General features: G+C 31.1%; 2 protein-coding genes across 2 annotated transcripts; one reads left to right on the plus strand and one right to left on the minus strand.

The window, feature by feature from the left end:
• The first annotated feature begins 2,461 nt into the window (after positions 1-2,461).
• On the plus strand, positions 2,462-2,950 carry LOC133313354 (agamous-like MADS-box protein AGL103). The gene has a single exon (XM_061514719.1). The coding sequence runs from the start codon at positions 2,462-2,464 to the stop codon at positions 2,948-2,950; it is 489 nt and encodes a 162-aa protein (XP_061370703.1).
• Positions 2,951-8,590: 5,640 nt separating this feature from the next.
• Positions 8,591-10,012, minus strand: LOC133313356 (uncharacterized). The gene has a single exon (XM_061514721.1). The coding sequence runs from the start codon at positions 10,010-10,012 to the stop codon at positions 8,591-8,593; it is 1,422 nt and encodes a 473-aa protein (XP_061370705.1).
• Between the last annotated feature and the right edge of the window lie 12,794 nt (positions 10,013-22,806).

The raw sequence follows: 22,806 nt of genomic DNA on the forward strand, positions 1-22,806 counted from the left end.
ATTTTCATTTAGTTTACGTTTTTCATTTATTATACTATTGTTATTAGGGACAAGTTATTCTACCTATTCATATTCTGCCTACCTTTGTCTATCCCTTTCAACACTGTTAGATTATAATCTCATCCAATGGTGGATATTTGCAGAATAAAATAAATATTTTTTCTTCTTTCTTTCTTCTCACTTCTTCTCACACCTTTTTTCTCTCCTCCCCTTTCTCTCTATGCTTGCGATTTATATTGTAAGAGAAAAATAAAATTATCCAATTAGGAATCGCTTTGAAAAATCATACACAGCCCATACTTGATTTTCACAAAAAGATCTTTTAGTGCGATCCTTGTAAAAATCATGGAAATTAGGATCAGGGACATCTATTTGCATGTGTTTTTTCTTTTTTTCTTTGATCGAGTATGCGTTTTTCATTTTGGAGAAAGAGATTTAGAGAAAAAGGGTGTGGGAGGAAATGAGGAGAAAAAATAGTTTATTTTATTCCACAGATATCCACCGTCGGATGAGATTGTAATCTAATGGTGTTGAAAGGAGTAGACAAAGATAGACAGAATAAAAGTAAGTAGAATAACCTATCTCTTGTTATTAACCAGTTAAGTGTGAAAATGAATATGATTCATGGGGTTTAAAGCAGTCATGTGACATCTTTTAGCCCCAACTTGAGAAGGAAAACTTCTGCTAGTGCTTACTCATTTAGTTTTCGTTTCTCATTTAGTTTCCTTTTTTTATTTAACTTTCGTTTATCATTAAGCTTCCGTTTTTCATTTAGTTTCTATTTTCATTTAGTTTTTATTTTCATTTAGTTCCCGTTTTCATTTAGTTAACATTTTTCATTTATTGTTACTATTGTTATTAAACGATTAAGTATGAAAAGGAATATGAATCATGGGCTAATAATAAGACATGTAGCATTTTTGTCCTGTAATGACTTCTCTTTTCTAATTATAAAGATATTATTTTATTATTTTGAACTCAGATGTGGCTTCTTCAACTATTATATTATTTTGAATTTTCATCAATTTAAACAGAAACAAAATAAACAAAATAATAGTAACTTACATTTTATGAAGTGTAATATGTTATTTTTTAAGGCTCGATAGCTCAAAGCAAACTTTTAATTCTTAAAACTAGTCAAATCAAATTTATAATTTGGTTTATATTATGTTAACTTGAAATATTTTCCATAAGCTTTACCCATTTAAGGGGGCGTGGAGATTTTTTTTTACTTGGGAGTCACGATTTTCGGGGATATGATGAAAAAATGAGTTTCCCGGGAATATAATTAAAAGGTTATTTGGTAGGTCAAAATATTCACGAAAATGTTGGGTTAATTTTTTTGATGTGATTGATTGTCAAATATTGCTGACAATGTGGATTGGGGTTAATTATGTCCCAAAAAAATTATCAAATATTCCCATCTCAAAATACCACCCATTTGGTGATATTTTAAGATAGAATTTTTCTTCGTAAACATGAATCCCGGGAATTTGACTTTACTAAATTTTTTTACAATTCTCACAACAAACGTGTATAAATTGAATTCTCAATCTCACTTTCCCAGGATTTTAAATTTTTTCCTTCTACCAAACACTCTCCAATTTGAATTTGAATTTTTCTTGTATTGGTTTTAATTTGCTAATTAATGTCAATTAACTTTATCTGTTATGATTTGCTAACTAATGTCAATGAACCAGTCAAATCTGTCACATGTTGAAGTTGATTTCTATAAATTCAAATTCTTGTGAAGCTCTAGCTGTATTTCCTCTTTGAGTCTTAGAGCACAGTCTGAGATCAGCCTTTGTTGAAAGTAATGCTTCTGTTTTTTTACATTAGGCGGTGACTTTTTCTTTGTTTTTGTGTTGTTTTCTTAGATGTTGTTTAATTTTGTTAATAACTCTTAGCTTGCCTGATAATTTGATACGCTCTGTTCTCTTTCAATAATTGCTTTTCTAATACATCTTCTCTCTTACTATTACCATTCTTTTGTAATTTGTGTTGTAGATTTGATTATATATTACGAGATGATGTTTAGTTTTATTGACTAAATGTGATTGTGATGTTGATGTTGATGTTGATGTTGATATTGGGTAATTAATTGATTTAAGTTCACAGCAAAAGCAAAAGAGAATAAGAGAATTAAGGGATTGAGGAGGTTTCTCTTTTTTGGGTAAAAACACATCTTATGAAAATTATTTTCTTATGTACGATTGTTTGATTTGTGTGCAATTTTTTTTTTTATTTTTAAAAATAAATGTGAAACTCACCACTAATGGAGTTAAACAATTTTAATATAAGATGAGAAAATCAAAGCCCTTCTTCTTGTTTATTTCCACAAAAAGGGTTTTTACTTTTAGTTATTATTATTATTATTATTTAAATTTTGTGTTGCAGGTTTAATTATATATTATAATTTATAACATCAAGTTCTTTTTTTTGTGTAAATATATTGTAGGAAATGAGACGTTCAAGGAAAAACAGTAAACACATTCCAAATGATAGACCTTGTAAAGTATCTTTCATGGAGAGAAGGAAGAGATTAATGAGATTAAAGAAGGAAGTATCTGATTTTTCCACCAAAAATGGAGTAGAGGCTATCTTAATTGCATATGATGGCAATGTGGATGCTCCACCAGTGACTTGGCCCCAAAATCCCTCAAAGATACACTCCATGATTGAAAAGTACGAGCGTCAAAGGAATGAGAAATCTGTTGTGACCTTTGATCTCGAAGACTATTACAAGAATAAGTTGAACAAGCTTGAAGCTGAGATTTCAAGAGTGCAGAAAGAGAATATCAGGATGAAGTATCCAACTTGGGATCCAAGTTTCGACAACCTAGGAGAGGAGGAGCTGAGCGAGCTCATTGCTAAGTTGGATGCTAAGCTTGCAGCTTGTGATCAGAGAATTGACACCTTGAAAAAGGAGCATATGAAGAGAGGTCATTAGAGTCATGACAGCTATTAGGAACTAAAAGAGAGGTTATGAAAGTAATGGTAGCCATTATGAATAAAAAGAGAGGTTCTTTCTTATGAAAGATTCTTAGTGAGTGTTTGACTGAGAATCTTTCTCAGAATTAGGGGCTTCTCCCTTAGCCAGTATATGGATTTTTCCTTAACAGCGAGCCAGCATTTTAAAACATTGACAGTAACTGTAGGCAATTATTTACACAGGTTTTATGGTTTCAGTTGGGTCTCTTTTTCTATAGATTCTGAAGTTAGGTGTGATGGTTACCTTTTTTACAACGTGCTAAGGTATCAGCACCAGACATGCTCTTTAATGTAAAATGTTATTTCAGAGTATTGTCCATTGTCTTTAATCTGAAAAAAGTCCAAGCCTTCAATACACAACGTTTTTTGGATATCACCTGATAGCTTATATAATGTTCAGATTTGAGCTGCACTGCATATAATTTGATTGAATCACAAACTCAGTTTCTTTAGTTTGGCTATTGTGAGTTGGAAAGTGTAGGAGTTGTTAGTAGGAAGTGCAGGTGCTGGCTGCAGTTGAGTTTCTTGGTAGGATAAGCCGGTGTTAGTTTCAGCTTGATCACTTGGTAGGAAGTGCAAGTGTTGGTTTCATTTGGGTCTCTTTTCCTATAGATTCTGAAGTTAGGTGTCATCGTTACATCATTAACACATACTTTAGTATCAGCACCAGGCACCTTCTTTAATCTGAAATGTTTCAGAGCATTGTCTATAGTCTTCAATTTCTCTGTTGAAGTTGTTTTTTAAGATGGAGTTGAATTTTTTTTTCCAAAGTTATTACAATTTAGATAAAACAAGTAGGAGGTGTTGTGTGCAACTTTGATGTAGAAGTCATAAAGGGACTAATTTATACAGCACTGAGTAACTGCAGAGATCTTTGTGGCAACGGTCAATCACTGTAAAACAAAAAACAAAAAATGTACATGCAACTGGACCCACAAACCAATTGGCAATTTACAAGACTGCATCTTATTTTGATTTAAATTAATGGGATTTAAATTGTGGGTTATTGAGTAATATTTAGAGCCAAAAGTGATAATAGGCTACGATCATCTATCAAATGAGATTATTTTCAACTATTGAAACAGAAAAGAAAGTATAGTTAGAGGACTAGAAGCAATAGACTTAGTTGACATAAGGCAACAGCTTATGTGCAATTATTTGAATATATTTACCAGTTGATTGATTACTAATATGATTTGAGCACTGTCGAAACTCAATAACTCATTACAGGGAACGACTTTCCTACGACCAATGTTAACAAAATCGAATCGGTCCGGTTGGTTAGATCTGAGAGCTGGTAAATCAATTTAGGTGAAGCAACGGATCAGCCCTGCATTAGAACTGGTGCGACCTAGCCGATTTTCATGAAAATTGATAACGCGATCTGTTAACCGGTGACCTGGCCCGGTCCAAACAAATAATAATCTAATTAAAAAAAACATAATATACATATTTGAGTATTTTTTGCTTATTGACTTACATAAGTTATGTACCTACAACACTAATATTATCTCAATTATGCACTATGCAGAAAATTTTGATTTGACTTATAGTTAGAAATGTCGTTTACTGAACCTGAAGTCCCATATTACGATCATTATATTTTTGTTTGATCATTTATTAGATAATAATGTGGGATTTATTATTTTTATATTAAAATATTTGAAAATTTTATCATTTTTTTAGATATTTGAGTATGTTTATAATTTTTTAATATAAATTATAGAATTGCATATAATTATCGGGTCATGCGATTCTACCAGTGACCCAATAGTTGAACCAATAACCCAATACCTCGCCCGAGCCGAGCCAATTTTAATAACATTGCCTATCATAATTTTCTTCATTTTCAAAATTCGAACTCAAAATCTTTGATAAGGGGAAGAATCTCCTTAACATTTGAAAAAATGATTGTTGGTTATGTGCACTTATTAGGTCCAACAATAAGGGAAAAATGCTAGTGATACGGATTTAAATTTAGTATCTAGCAAATTGTTTGAAGAGTACAAAGAGCGCCTATACAATTTGATATCAAATTATTTCTTGGCAATTAATGGCAGCTTCAAAATGATAAGAACCATTTTGTTTGATAATAATGTCATACAGAAGTCTTTGTTTTGATGCAGCTGTTCACACAGAACTTATCATATATGCTAACTGGTAAACAGCGAGTAATATAAATAAATTGAAAAACTCTTATACTATTAACCAAATTCTTGAAATACTTTAGGGGTTTGAGAAAATTTGCCTTCTCTTTGAAGAAGGATTAGTCTCACACTTTCTAGAGTGACAGTGGTTCAATGCACAATCTATTTCAATGAGAAGCTAATCTTATGACCGTACTCTGAGAATAAGGTGGTCAGAAGATGTTGAGTGAGGATATTTCCAAGTTATCTGAATTTTTTTTTTACATATACCAAGTTACCCCATTTTACAAAAAAAAAAAAAAAAAACATTTTCCATTAAACTTGACTAACGAACGAGGTGGAGAAATTTTACAAAAAGATAAAAAAAAAATTTAAATAAAAAATTGTATTTCATTAACAGTGACACAATGAAGCTTTTTGGGTAGATGTGACAGTGACATTACTGACTTGTGGAGAATTTTTTTTATATTAATTCTAATTATTTTTTTGAGATAAGTAAATTTTTCTAGATATTCCCATAAATTTTGGCTTTTTAAGTTAATTATGAGATTAATTTTAAATACAAGACGGATCAAAAATTAAAATTTTATATCCATCTCAAAAATAATATTAATAGAGTTCAAATTGAGGTCCTTCTGTGTCCACTCAATTCGCTAGTAGCAATTGAGCTATCATGGGGTCACGTGGAGAAAATTTTAGAGATGAGTTTCTGTTCCTAAAATTATCATGTCATATAATACTAATACCATCTTGTACAAACCAATCACATCATTAGGTTAATCTTCAATAAATTTATAGCTATTTTTCTTTTAAGCTAAAGTTAAAGTAATTATATCTTTGTCTAAAAGGCATCTAAAAAATTCTCTTAGAAATTTTTTATTTTTTTAAATTTACTATTGACTTTTTTTTTACAAAAATATATTTGACTAAATTTTTTCTTTAAAATAAATAAAATTTAAAAACCCCCCATCAAAACGAGTACTTAATATATTTACAAAAAGGAATCTCATTAATATTTTTACATGTAACATGCTACATACAACAACAACAACAACAACAACAATAATAATAATAATAATAATAATAATAAGACATTAGTATATTTTGTCACTATTAGTTTTTAAGCTTTTAACAACTTAAATCCTTATTATATAAAAGGCAGTTGAACAAACGAAATAAACGTCCTCTCAAGACTCTCTTAATCAATCTTGAATCTGTAATCCTTGTTTCTCTTTGCTTCTTCTTCTTTGTCTTCTTTTCAATTCTGGCATATGCAGAATTATCATAAACATAATTTGTATAAATTCACCCCTTGCTGGCTAAACTCTAAAACTACAATCGAATCAACATCCGAAAGAGAGGGATTCCAGACACTGTGCTGGTATGGGACGGTACAGTTGAGAATAGCTTATAAGAATTAATTGGTACTATCTATACTGACAAGATGCATCTACTTTTCGGTAGCTCATAACGGAAGAACTCCATAGTTAAGCGTGCTTGACTTGGGGAAATTCTGGGATGGGTGACCTCTTGGGAAGTTTTCTCGGTAAGTGTGCGAGTAAGGACAAAGCACGTTGAGAAGTCTCGTGTTAGTGTGTGGGGACAGTCGTTGATCCTTGCAAGTTGCCAGGCGTTACAAGTGGTATCAGAGCATGGCCTCTCTTCCAGTACGGTGTGGTTCGAGAACGAACCAGGCGAAAGCTGGTGGGCATGTAACATCCTGGGCGCTGACGAGGGCGGGGAGTGATCGCCGGTGCGAAAGAGCATGGACAAGGAGCAGCTCCTGGCAGGCTTCCAGCGATGGGGTACATGAATGAATCGAATCAACACCCGAAAGAGAGGGATTCCAGAGACTGTGCTAGTATGGGACGGTACAGTTGGGAATAACTTATAAGAATTAATTGGTACTACCTATACTAACTATACTAACAAGATGCATCTACTTTTCGGTAGCCCATAACAGAAGAACTCCATAGTTAAGCGTGCTTGACTTGGGGAAATTCTGGGATGGGTGACCTCCTGAGAAGTTTTCTCGGGAAGTGTGCGAGTGAGGACAAAGCACGCTGAAAAGTCTCGTGTTAGTGTGTGGGGACAGTCGTTGATCCTTGCAAGTTGCCAGGTGTTACAACAGTGGTCCAATGCATAATCTATTTCAATGAGAAGCTAGTCTTATGGCCGTACTCTCAGAATAAGGTAGTCAAAGGATGTTGAGTGGGGATATCTCCAAGTTATTTGAAAAAAAAAGTACATATACCAAGTTACCCCATTTTACAAAAAAAAAAAACATTTTCCGTTAAACTTGACTAGCGAATATGAGGTGGAGAAATTTTACAAAACGACAAAAAAAAAGGTTTTAAATAAAAAATTGTCCTTCATTAACAGTGACACAATGAAACTTTTTGGGTAGATGTGACAGTGACATTACTGACTTGTGGAGAATTTTTTTTTATATCAACTCTAATTATTTCTTTGAGATAAGTAAATTTTTCTAGATATTTCCATAAATTTTGGCTTTTTGAGTCAATTATGAGATTAATTTCAAATACAAGGCAGATCAAAAATTAAAATTTTATATCCATCCCAAAAATAATATTGATAGAGTTCAAATTGAGGTCCTTCTCCGTCCACTCAATTCGCTAGTAGCAATTGAGCTATCATTGGGTCAAGTGGAGAAAATTTTAGGGATGAGTTTGTGTTCCTAAAATTATCATGTCATATAATACTAACTAGTTGATTACCCGTGCGATGCACGGAGAAAAAAAATCGGTTTGTTTGTCCCATAAACGAATTAATAAGAAAATCGGTTTGTTCGTATGACATAAACGTGTAACTTTTAAGGTAGGAACAAAAAAAAGAATATAATAATTTAAACACAGTAAATTCCATGGTTGACAACAAAATCTACATTAAAAAAATATAAATGTCATGTTGACAACAATATAATAAGAAATATGCCCAACCGATACTCACAACAGTTGTAAAATATCGTCCGCCATGCACTATTGGTATTTTCTGCTGTTCGAAATGAATCATAAACAATATTTGGAAAAGAAAAAATTATTGAAGGGAATTATATAGTTTAGGAAGATGAATAATTCAGAATTACAATGAAAAACCTTTGACTCTAAAAAATGACAAGGGAATAATATACTGATTGTGCCTCGAATACTGAATCTGCATAACAATAAAAAATTAGCAGAAAAATAGGCATAACAACTAAGGAAATCAACAAAGAAGATTAAAAAATATTTTCTGATAAAAAATTGAGATCTTACCTGATACCAAACAACAATGTTATCTCTTTGTAGAAATAACCAAGTATACTACACTAATCTTTGAAATACTTCCTTGTAGACGATGTTAAAGGTAGTATTTGTAACACAACCATTTTCATCAAGTATCAGCATCTTCAATCCATGTCTGCTCTTTACTCTAGATAGTGCCACATATAATTACCCATGAGTTAAGACAGACCTAGGAAGATAAATGCCAACATGAGACAGCGATTGTCCTTGACTTTTGTTGATAGTCATCGCAAACGAAACTACCAAGGGGAATTGTCTTCTTTGGAAGTTTACTGGAAATGTATGACCCGATGGGCTGATCGTCATTCTAGGGATTAACACAGTATCTCCTATATTGTTTCCTGTAAGAACAATTGCCTCAACAACATGATTCCCCAACTTTGTAATAAGTAATCTCGTACCGTTGCATAAACCTCTTGATTGATCAATATTTCTTAATAGCATCACCGGTACTTTAACCTTCAAAGTTAATTTATGATCAGGAATCCCCGAACATGAGAATGTATTTAAGATATCAGGGGAGATTTCGTCATCCTCAAGAGATGAATTACCGTCTTGTTTCAAAACCTTATCTGAACTCAATAATGTCCTTTCTTCACCCGGAATCACAGCCATTAGGTGCTCGTTTAACATGGCAACATCGGACAATTTAGGAGTCAGAAGAGCACGTTCTTTAAAGAAAGTAGGATCTAATATATTATCCATCAGATTCGGGTAAACAAAATCAACAATATCTGAAAGTGGGTCTTCTGAACCTTTGATCAACAATTCATCTGGAATTGTTATAATAGATTCTCCATCAACATCATCCCCAAGATCACCATCTCCTATTTTAAGCAGCCACTCAGAAAATTCTTTTATTTCCAACAAATTATTACTGCTACTTCCAGAATTGAGACGCATGTTCTTGGTCAAAGATAACAGATGACAATGGGACCATAGATAGGAAGAATTGATGGTTGCATGAACTATATCTTGTCTACTGCCATTTGGAATGACAGGTAATATTTGCCGAAAGTCACCTCCTAGAACGACAACTTTTCCACCAAAGGGCATATCAACACAGCTAAGAACATCTCTAAGTGTTCTATCAAGAGCCTCAAAGCAAAATTTGTGTACCATCGGTGCTTCATCCCAAATGATTAACTTTGTTTTTGACAACAACTCTGCCAAAGTAGAATTTTGTTTTATATTACATGTTGAATCTTCGGTGATCTGTATAGGAATACGAAATCTAGAATGTGTCGTACGTCCTCCAGGAAGAAGAAGTGAAGCAATTCCGCTAGAAGCAACATTAAGCACTATTTCAGCTCGAGATCGAACCAATGCTGACAGGGTGTTCCAAATAAATGTTTTTCCAGTCCCACCAAAGCCGTACAGGAAAAAAAATCCTCCTTTACCTGCCGAAACAGCTGAAATTATTTTGTCATAAACAACCCTCTGCTCATCAGTGAGTGAATTCAGTAGTCTGTGATGCTCTTCTTTCAAAGAGAAACTGTCATACAACAATTCATCCATCACCAATCTATTCTGCATATCCAATAAAGATTCACCCATGATGCTCGGCATGGATGGGCAATCAGAGAGGCATTTACCGTTGCTTTGCAACACCATATCGATTTCTGCCAGGGTTTTGTTTTTTTATAGAATCCTCTGTAAGCAAAGCATCTGAAAAAAATTGAAAAATACAAAAAAAAAGGATTAACAAAGACAAAGTTGGTGAGGAAAGAAAAATAAAGCGAAATTATGAACAAAGCAGAGGGTGTGAAACATAACGAAATTTTTAACCAAATATTAAGAATAGGACGGTGTATAATGTATAAATGTAATTTTATTATGAAGGAACAAAAAATGCTCACATTTTTTCGAAGGTCAAGTGAATTAAACATAAGCAAACTTTTTGCATAAATGAATGCACGATACAGAACGTCAAGAATATTAATTATAGTGCACAATACACATAAATGAAAGCACAAAATTTGTTCTGGACAATTACCTTCACGTCCAATTCTTTGCCTATGCCGATAAAGAACATCGTCAGATAGTAATTCCCAGCATTTTTGGAAAACATTTTCAGGCCTGTTCATTGAGTTACCAAATAACAATAAGGCAAACAGATTTCTCAGATAAGTTGCTGACCCCCAAGAACTTGCCTCCTTAATTGCATCAATGTACTCATTGTCATCAACCAAAAGCCCCAAAGAATAGCAGGCATCCTTATATGTAGGAAAAAACACCCCATTGACCGTTCTCAAATCTTCATAACTTGTACAACCCTTTTGAAAATTAAGTAAAGTTCGGAGATAGGAATCTTCTCCATTATTGGCAGAAAAACGTTTTATTGTTCCAATTGAAAATCCTTGTTTTCTGGGATGCCATTCATGCGTACTTTCTTTTTATACAAATTGAGTTGGATACTCTGCATAAGTAAGATTCCTACCTTCTGGATATTTTTTATTTGCATCCATCCAAGACTCGAACATTGATTGTCTAGACTCCGCCCTAGTCTTGACATCGGTTATTGAAGCATGATCACTAAAAACAACGCTTTTTTCATTGGGTAGGTGAAATGGCAATCGCTGAATAGGGGGGAATCTGTAATGAATCTCAAATTCAAATATTCTCCAAGCAGCTTCACATGCGGACACATACCTATCATATATAAGCAATAAATTCAAATTAAGTTAGAAAAAGGTTATTCCAAGTAACGAAAGGAAACATAACCGATATGAATTCAACAACCTGCAATCATAAAACATTTTGATTTCATCATCTGAATGATTTATAGCAGCTGTCACCCTGTCTTGCCCTTTATGGATGTATTTAAAGAGATATTTAATGGCACTACTTTGACAAGTATATTCAACATTGATATGCGCTTGATATTTTAGAAGAAGTTTTGCATTATACGGCACAACATAACGATTATCAAGTTCAACGCCGTTCTTTTTGACAACACTTCCATCATTTCTTCTTCTATAATGAGGGAATCCATCATCATCAATAAAAGTACGGTAGCAGAACTTCTTGGGAAATTTCTTTGAACAATGTCCGTTCTTCATGCAAGGAGACTTGTAATTATCAGGACCACAGGGTCCATGCATCATATAACTCGTGACAGATGCAAAAAGTGAAGGATTGGAATCTTTGTTAGGAATCTCAGCTGAAATCAAATTATCAATGTCAAGTCCAGTATTAGGTTTTTCGGAGGGATGCAAGAAAAGTAGAATATGAGCATGAGGCAGTCCACGTTTCTGAAATTCAATTGTACAAACATCTGTTACATTAAACAAACAGACAGAGTTAGTTAAAATCAATAAATTGGTTTTTTTCGATTTTTATTTTGAATTTTTTTGGTAGGATACATAAAATTGTGATCCGGTTTGTCCAATTATTTTCTATATATCAATGTGTAAATTTTGTCATAAAAATCGAAAAACAAAATCTCAACAATACACTTACGTGCATTAACTGTGCCAAGAACACGACCCTTTTTTAAATCATGTAGCAATTCGTCCAATTTGAACTTGAATACTCGGCAAAGAATATCAGGACGATCTTCAGCGTTGAGTTTTCTTGCCTTAAGAAATCTGGTAATCTCTGGCCACTTAGGATTGCAGGTGATCGTTATAAACAGATGAGGATATCCAGCCCAACGGCAGATTGCAAAGGCATCTTTACAATTCTCAGCCATATATCTAGGTCCGCCTGTGAACGAAGAAGGAATAATGATTCCAGTGTTTATAGCTTCATCTTCACCCCTGTCAAATGCATTTTTAATATAGCTTCATTCTTCAACCATAGTGTAAGCAAACCTGTCCAAATGCATTTTTAATTTTTTTGTATAACTCTGCATGCTAACATGGATCTTGGTTATATTGTATAAAATCGCTCGACATCATCACGATAACCATCTTCACCATAAGGAAATAACAAAGGATACTGCAATCCAAGATACAACGGATGCTTGACATCTATACGCTGCAAAACTCTATTTGTGTCTCAACAACAATATCCGCTATCACCCAATGCAGTATATCCCCAACAATAGTCCAACCTGACGCAGACAGAAGTATAAACTCTGCCATCACTGCCACGCTTTCGAATAAGCCTCAACTTCACTCCACTAAAGTCATCTTCCCTATATCGATCTCTAGCGTACCTAAAAGATTGAGCAATACTGTTGTGTTTATCCAGCATTTGCTTCAATGATAGGACAATATCAGGATCAAGCATATCTTCACTGTTTATCGAACTGCAAGAATAATGTCATAAAAATAAGTAAAAAATAAATAAAAAATATACACCGTAATTGATAGATGACAATAGATTAGAAAATAACGTGCCTTAAACAACCCAATCTGTTGTCAACTTCATTGTCAGTATCGTATATATATAGCTGAGCAAATTTTGGAGTATGACTGTCAGCTGGAATAAGGCTGCCTATTAAATGATGCACTCGTCCCCCAACTCTAAAACAATAAGGGCCAGAAGCTTGATTCACTGATCCGTCCACTTTTGCTCCAAAGGAGGTGAAGGAAAATATCATATTGTATGCTCGAATATTCCGTAAATAGTGGCGGCTGTTGATATTTGAATTATCATGCAAATTAAGCAAAGCATCAGGAGGAACTTTCAATAAAGGAAGTTTTACTTTTCCATTTACGCAGCACAAACCAAACTCTGGTGTGCTGGGTTTATGATTTTTTTTATTTCTCTCCTCGTACCACAAATGTGCTCCGCATTTCTCGCAAACAAAAGTAGGATCCCCCGCATCCCAATAATCTTAATAAATACAAACACAGAGAAATCACGATAGATGCATAAATTAGGTTCGAAAGAAAAATGAACAAAATTTAAATTGATGCAAATACCTTCACTGTTAGAAGTAATGTTAGGCACAATGGAATTATTCATATAAGTACCTGTAGCATAAAGAAAAAATGACACGAAGATATTAGAAATCATTTCAATACGAACATTTTGAATATTTTTTCTTGCTATAAGTAGAATTTAATTAGTATAGGGAATTTCGTAATAAAAAAACCACAAAAAATTGTGATAGTATGTCGTGCGTGCTCATATTAATATGGTTCTGTTGTAAATACATAATGAATAACGTTTTTTTTATCTCACTTTGTTTGAGGGCATGCGTTGCAGCACTACTTCCATAGGTATCACCTGGAGTAGAATATTGTATCCTTTACAACAACAGAAAATTGAAACAGTGTTAATTCAGTTATATGGTTTCACAAAAGTAGTAACAGTATACAGTTACTAATAAAAAAAATTCATTCTGATCATAACTTGTCATGGAGTCAGAATTAGATATCGTAGTAAGAGTTGAATGTATGGACACAACATCATTAACATCTATTCCTATTTTTGAAATTTCAAAAGTTGAGTAATTAATATACCACGCATAAAATGAATGAACAATAAGTAACACATGACAAATTACCTGTTAAGTCTTCCATTCGAGTTATATTGTCTATATTAATAAAACGCCTAGAATTCTTCTTTTCAACCAGTATGCTTTTTTGCCTCATTCTAGCATTTTTGGTATCTATCAAAAAATATGAGGATGCCAATTTTTTGAACCAAATGAATTACGAAGCAAACGATAAAATTAAATACTTACGGAGCTATTTTTTTTATCAAACCAAATGAATTTAATAGACACAATTTGAATATTTTGAATACGAACATTTTGAATATTTTTTCTTGCTATAAGTAGAATTTAATTACTATAGGGAATTTCATAATAAAAAAACCACACAAAAAATGTGATAGTATGTCGTGCGTGCTCATATTAATATGGTTTTGTTGTAAATACATAATGAATAACGTTTTTTTTATCTCACTTTGTTGGAGGGCATGAGTTGAAGCACTACTTCCATAGGTATCACCTGGAGTAGAATATTGTATCCTTTACAACAATAGAAAATTGAAACAGTGTTAATTCAGTTATATGGTTTCACAAAAGTAGTAACAGTATACAGTTACTAATAAAAAAAATTAATTCTGATCATACCTTGTCATGGAGTCAGAATTAGATAACGTAGTAAGAGTTGAATGTATGGACACAACATCATTGACATCTATTCCTATTTTTGAAATTTCAAAAGTTGAGTAATTAATATACCACGCATAAAATGAATGAACAATAAGCATAAAATCTTAGATAAGATGACAAATTCCAACATAAAAATCAATTAAAACAGCTGATTTCTTTTTGTAATAATTTTTATATATTTTTTGTAAACTACAGCTACACAAAAAACCAAAAATCTTTTTTCTAAAAAGTTAAAAATTTTAATTTAAAAAAAAAGCAGAATTCAAAAATCAAATATTTTTTTAAAATCTATTTTTTTTTTGAAAAAAGTATTTCTAAAATTAAAAGGCATAATTTTTTTTATAAGTCAATTCAAATAGACCCTTAATTATTTTTATTTTCTCACAAAATCGGTTCAAAATAAGTTCAAAAATGGTTTAGAAGCTATTTATATTTCAAAAGCGGTTCATACTTCAGAACTAGATCAAAATTCATTTGAGTATTTAGTTGATTCAATTCAACTTTTAAATTTATTTATAAAATTAGTTCAATTCTTAAAATTAGTTGAGAAAAATGTGTTTCCATTCCATTCGATTCAATTTGATTTGGTTCGATTATTTTACACGTCTTAATAACAATGTAGAATATGAGGTTTATGTTGTGGAGTCAATCACCCCCTAACAATGGGTGGGAAAACATAGAAGGAAACGCAAGCTTTTAAAATAAATTTTCATTATTTTATATTAGATAAAAAAGGTTATCACTACAGTAAAATTAAAAGTATCTTCTATGTACCGAAAAAAAAATATATCTTCTACTATATTTTCTTTTTCGATAATAGATTTGCCTTCAGCTAATATTCTTTTCCCACCATCCATATTTAAATTCAAAATTTTAAACCATTTCAAATTTCGAATTTTAGATCAGACGACCAATTACAACATAAAAAGCAATTAAAACACCTGATTATCCAATTAAAATAATGAATGAACAATAAGCAGCACATGACAAATTACCTGTTAAGTCTTCCATTCGAGTTATATTGTCTACATTAATAAAACGCCTAGAATTCTTCTTTTCAGCCAGTATGCTTTTTCGCCTCATTCTAGCATTTTTGGTATCTATCAAAAAATATGAGGACGCCAATTTTTTGAACCAAATGAATTACGAAGCAAACGATAAAATTAAATACTTACGGAGCTATTTTTTTATCAAACCAAATGAATTTAATTGACACAACCTTTGTTTTATCAAACAGAGAAAGTAATGTTACCGTTAATAATATTACGAAGCTGTTGTCTGTTACAGCTCAACTGATTGTGTACATTGCCTACTTCGTAAAGTCTACATGTTATAAAAAGCAACAATCAGAAACAACATCGAATAGAACTAAAAGGGATTTGAAATCAACCATTAGAACGCAACACAAAAAGAACTCAGAGCGAAATAAAAAATACCTGCTGGCCTGGGTGTCAGTGAACGGAGATAGATTCTCTACAAAAGAGAACAAATACACAACCAATAAACATGTGTTCTGTACACTGATATGAACTCATACACGTTGAAGAAAAAAATTTAATAACATTTACATACGAAGAATTATATCATATTATTTTTTTAGGGTTTAAACTACAAATACTTTTCTACAATTTAACAGTGAACGTAATGTTACCGTTAGTAATATTACGGAGCTGTTGTCTATTGCAGCTCAACTGATTGTGTACATTGCTTACTTCAGAAAGTCTACATGTTATAAAAAGCAACAATCAGAAATAACATCTAATGGAACTAAAAAGGATTTGAAATCAACCATTACAAAGCAACACAAAAAGAACTCAGAGCGAAATAAAAAATACCTGCTGGCCTGGGTGTCAGTGAACGGAGATAGATTCTCTACAATATGACAAACAAAAGCAACATATCAAAGTCTGCATACGAAGAAATATATTTATTTATATATTTTTTGTAAACTACAGCTACATGTAATAGGGATATGTTATGACTGAAAATAAAAAAAAAACAAAAGCATCTTATGTTCATTGTGAAAGGAGTAAAAAAGAAGCGCAACTTATGTTCATAGTAAGCATTGTAAAAAGAAATGAACAACAAAGAAACTTCTGTAATAGAAAATAAACATACGAACCATGAACAGGTCGAAGGATAGCATTTCGCACTTACCAGTAAAGGGAGACAACACACGACAACCTGAGGTCGAAGAATCACTCAGAATATTTTTTAAACAGTTCGTCCTTCTTCTCTTATTTTGGGGAGTTTGGAAATCTGATTGATGTTTATTCATGACAGCGCCCAACTTGCTTGGAAGAACTTTTGATTAAGAGAAAAGATAACATAAATTAAGAACTTTTTAAACTCTCCTTTATATGTATATAGATGTGCTTCAACGGAAAAGCGAAGAGAAAAGATAGATACTCCCAAAAATACAAAAAAAAAATAGAAAAGAAAAGTCCGCGAGATCAAAAAAACTCAGTGTGCGAAAATGACAATGCCGTATTCGAATTGCAGGGTGAAATTAAGATACATAGGACAAACGTCATTAAGATAGAAGTCATTTAAAATTTAAAATTGATGGTCAGAACATGTGCGCTTTCACTTTATAATTTTGGGTAATAAAAATTTAAAATTTACAAAATTACTTATTCGTAAAATTATAAATTTTAATTACTTATTCGGTAATTTAATTAAATATATGTTTTGCTTTTTGAGGGAGTAGAAGTCATTTCATCAATGCGTCAGCAATTTCTGGTCATGAAAGACAAATGTCATTATCTGTTTCAACGTTTAAAAACAAAATAACTATATAATAAAAAAATGTAATTTCGAGCTTCAGATGCTTGGTTCTTGCGCGTAAAGATTAAAATTTGATTTTTAAAAGAAATTTTTTCCCACAATCCATATTTAAATTTAAAATTTTAAACCATTTCAAATTTCAGATCAGACGACCAATTCCAACATAAAAAGCAATTAAAACACCTGATTATCCAATTAAAATTTCGAATTTCAAAACCATATTTATTTATTAATTATTCTTTTATGTCTGCCACCACAAATGGTCACTTAATTATTCGATTTAAATTTTAAAATTCAATTTTTAAAAGAAATTTTTTTCCCACCATCCATATTTAAATTCAAAATTTCAAACCATTTCAAGTTATGAATGTCAGATCAGACGACCAATTCCAACATAAAAAGCAATTAAAACACCTGATTATCCAATTAAAATTTCGAATTTCAAAACCATATTTATTAATTAATGATTGTTTTATGTCTGCCACCACAAAGGGTCATTTAATTATTCGATTTACAAATTAAAATTGGATTTTTAAAAGAAATTCTTTTCCCACCATCCATATTTAAATTCAAAATGTTAAACTATTTCAAATTTCGAATTTTAGATCAGATGACCAATTCCAACATAAAAAGCAATTAAAACAGTTGATTTCTTTTTGAATACCAATGTGATGGGCAGTGGGACATTCAATGCCTTGTCTGCCACCACAAATGGTCATTAAATTATTCGATTTAAAAAATTAAAATTCGATTTTTAAAAGAAATTTTTTTCCCACCATCCATATTTAAATTCAAATTTTTTAACCATTTCAAATTTCGAATTTTAGATCAGATGACGCATTCCAACATAAAATGCAATTAAATCAGCTGATTTCTTTTTGGATACCAATGTGATGGGCAGTGGGACATTTAATGTCTTGTCTGCCACTACAAATAGTCATTTAATTATTCGATTTAAAGATTAAAATTCGTTTTTTAAAAGAATTTCTTTTCCCGACATCCATATTTAAATTCAAAATTTTAAACCATTTCAAATTTTGAATTTCAGATCAGACGACCAATTCCAACATAAAAAGCAATTAAAACACTTGATTATCCAATTAAAATTTCGAATTTCAAAATCCTATTTATTAATTAATTATTCTTTTATATTTGCCACCACAAACGGTCATTTAATTATTCAATTTAAAAATTAAAATTCGATTTTTAAAAGAAATTCTTTTCCCACCATCCATATTTAAATTCAAAATTTTAAACCATTTCAAATTTCGAATTTCAGATCAGACGACCAATTCCAACATAAAAAGCAATTAAAACACCTGATTATCTAATTTATTTTGTCTGTCAGCTCTCTTGATTCTTGATTGTTATGATATTTGAATCAAATATATAACAAAGATAATGTCTTTGTTATATCATTATTGTGTATATATTATTTAAAAAATAACCATAACGAAATTGTGAATTGAATGACAATCAGGTCTTCAACAATTGTGAAATTTGTTTTTGTTTCTATTGATCTCCATGAATAGAGATCGTGAATGCATGTCCGTGAAAAGAGTTTTCTTTTTATTGAATTTAAAATTTTGAATTTCAGATTGTGCAAAATAAATACATAATTTCGAAATTTAATTGATAAACCATTTAAAATTTCGAATTTCAGATGAGATGACCAATTCCAACATAAAAAGCAATTAAAACAGCTGTTTTCTTTTTGGATACCAATGTGATGGGCAGTGGGACATTAAATGCCTTGACTGCCACCACAAATGGTCATTAAATTATTCGATTTAAAGATTAAAATTCGATTTTTAAAAGATATTCTTTTCCCACCATCCATATTTAAATTAAAAATTTTAAACCATTTCAAATTTCGAATTTCAGATCAGACAACCAATTCCAACATAAAAAGCATTTAAAACACCTGATTATCCAATTAAAATTTCGAATTTCAAAACCATATTTATTAATTAATTATTCTTTTATGTCTGCCACCACAAATGGTCATTTAATTATTCGATTTAAAAATTAAAATTTGATTTTTAAAAGAAATTCTTTTACAACCATCCATATTTAAATTCAAAATTTTAAACCATTTCAAATTTCGAATTTTAGATCAGATTACCAATTTCAACATAAAAAGCAATTAAAACAGCTGATTTCTTTTTGGATACCAATGTGATGGGCAGTGGGACATTCAATGTCTTGTCTGCCACCACAAATGGTCATTTAATTATTCGATTTAAAGATTAAAATTCAATTTTTAAAAGAATTTCTTTTCCCACCATCCATATTTAAATTCAAAATTTTAAACCATTTCAAATTTCAAATTTCAGATCAGACGACCAATTCCAATATAAAAAGCAATTAAAACACTTGATTATCCAATTAAAATTTCGAATTTCAAAACCATATTTATTAATTAATTATTCTTTTATGTCTGCAACCACAAACGGTCATTTAATTATTCAATTACAAAATTAAAATTCGATTTTTAAAAGAAATTCTTTTCCCACCATCCATATTTAAATTCAAAATTTTAAATCATTTCAAATTTCGAATTTCAGATCAAACGACCAATTCCAACATAAAAAGCAATTAAAACACCTGATTATCTAATTTATTTTGTCTGTCAGCTCTCTTGATTCTTGATTGTTATGATATTTGAATCATTATGTAACAAAGATAATGTCTTTGTTATATCATTATTGTGTATATTTTTTTTTTAAATAACCATAACGAAATTGTGAATTGAATGACGATCAGGTCTTCAACAATTGTGAAATTTGTTTTTGTTTCTATTGATCTCCATGAATAGAAATCGTGAATGCATGTCTGTGAAAAGAGTTTTCTTTTTATTGAATTTAAAATTTCGAATTTCAGATTGTGCAAAATAAATACATAATTTCAAAATTTAATTGATAAACCATTTAAAAATTTCAAAAATTCAATTTTTAAAAGAATATTGGTATGATAGTTTATCTGATAGAGTTTTCTTTTTATTGAATTTAAAATTTCGAATTTCAGATTGTGCAAAATAAATACATAATTTCGAAATTAAATTGATAAACCATTTAAAATTTCAAAAATTCAATTTTTAAAAGAATATTGGTATGATAGTTTATCTGATATGATAGTTTTGGTTTTGGGATTTAATTTATTTTGTCTGTCAGCTCTCTTGATTCTTGATTGTTATGATATTTGAATCAAATATATAACAAAGATAATGTCTATATAACAAAGATAATTTCTTTGTTATATCATTATTGTATATATATTTTTTTAAAAATAACCATAACGAAATTGTGAAATGAATGACGATCAGGTCTTCAACAATTGTGAAATTTGTTTTGTTTCTATTGATCTCCATGAATAGAGATCGTGAATGCATGTCCGTTAAGAGAGTTTTCTTTTTATTGAATTTAAAATTTCGAATTTCAAATTGTGCAAAATAAATACATAATTTCGAAATTTAATTGATAAACCATTTAAAATTTCGAATTTCAAATGAGATGATCAATTCCAACATAAAAAGCAATTAAAACAGCTGATTTTTTTTTTAGATACCAATGTGATGGGCAGTGAGACATTCAATGCCTTGTCTGCAACTATTATTCGATTTAAAAATTAAAATTCAATTTTTCAAAGAGTTTTTTTTCCAATTTACCCAATAAAGAAAGTTTGTATATAACCAAATTGTAGAATTAACCAGGGAGTGACACTTTATATATATATAGAAACTTTCCAGCAGTGAATTCTCCTTTATATATATATATATATAGATTACCCGTAATAAATAGTGTTAAAAACTAAATTGACACAACTTATGTCTTTTAAAAGGACAAATATTAAACCCTTAAAAGATATAAGTCATATAACTATATAAAACATATGTCTGAAAACACAAAACGAGAAAATTAGGGTTTTTTTAATAATAAAATAAAATATTTGAGTTCAAGTAAAAACACAAAAACTTACGTTTCTACCGTTTGTATGTGTTTACATGGCGTTTCTACCCGTTTTTATTAAGGACTATTTTTACTAGCATTTTAACACGTTTTCACATTACGTTTCTACATTTTAGATTAGTTTTTGACAACAATGGACATGCCCACCCCTAACCCGCCTAAATTCAAGATGGGTTGTGTCGAGTTGGCTGGTTGAAATATACAACTCAACTCGCTTTGTATTAGTGGGTTGACCATCGAATTAACCAACTTTGTCGAGTCTATGCACGATGATTTACCACCCCCCTAAACCCTAACCCGACTAAATTCAAGATGGGTTGTGTCGAGTTGGCTGGTTGAAATATACAACTCAACTCGCTTCGTATAAGTGGGTTGACCATCGAGTTTAACCGACTTTGTCGAGTCTATGCACGATGATTTACCACCACACCCCCCCCCCCCCCCTCCCTTTTGGTATCTCCTACTCCTATATTCATCTTTGACCTTTGATGATATATTCTTGATCCTCCCAGATTAATTTTATGTGAAACTGATATTAGCAAAACCTTGAAAATCAGGAAAAATAATAAGAGCAGCATATTAAACGTTCGAGAGAACATATGCTCAATTCAAAAAGTCTCGAAAATGTTAAAATGCTATTAACAAAACCTTCAAAACAAGGAAAAACAATAAAAACATTATATTGAACGATGTACAATGTGCTCAAATTAGAAAGATATTTTATCCGATGGAGATAGGTACGTACATTGATTTTTCTTTTAGGTATTGACATTATTGATTTTCTGTAAAAAAATATGGTAAAAGAAAAGAAATTCGGTTAAATATATAGGGATAGGATATTGTGACACATAGATAATGTTACGCACAATGTTACGACTACATCTTAACCGTTGATTTCCGTCAATCAACGGTTATCATTTTTCAAATCAAACTCATTAATTAATTATTAATTCGCAATAAATGATAACCGTTGATTAACGGAAATCAACGGTTAAGATGTGGTCGTAACATTGTGCGTAACATTATTTACGTGTCACAATATCCTATCCCAAATATAATTAGCCACTAATATAAATTAAATATTAGTCATCAACTAATCAGGATTTCAAATTTTTGGAAGAAGATATTGGCAATGATTAAATCGAGACAATCATGATACAGTACATAGGGGAGCTAAATAAGTGGTTTCTTGTGACTTCTCATAGGAATACCATAAGGGGGCGTTTGGTACAGGAGAAATTTTTATTTGTCCGGGAATCTCGATTTTCAAAAATATAATTTTTACAGTTTATGATAATATCTGAAAATTTAAAATTTTAAAAATTTCGGTTTCCGAGAATGTGGGAAAAATCCGTGTACCAAACGGCCCCTAAATTCATTTTAGGGCATTGCATTGAAAAGCGTGGACATATTCAGCAAATTTTCATATTTCACATGTATAAAAATCAAACCGACACATTCAACATTGCTATACGTCTTCCAAGCCTGAGTTCAATTTGTGGGTAGAACAGTGTTCATTTACGTAAAAGAAA

The sequence above is a fragment of the Gastrolobium bilobum genome, unplaced genomic scaffold (assembly GCF_033153095.1).
Source record: "Gastrolobium bilobum isolate Gb01-03AN ecotype WA unplaced genomic scaffold, APGP_CSIRO_Gbil_v1 utg122690, whole genome shotgun sequence".
Lineage (NCBI taxonomy): Eukaryota > Viridiplantae > Streptophyta > Magnoliopsida > Fabales > Fabaceae > Gastrolobium > Gastrolobium bilobum.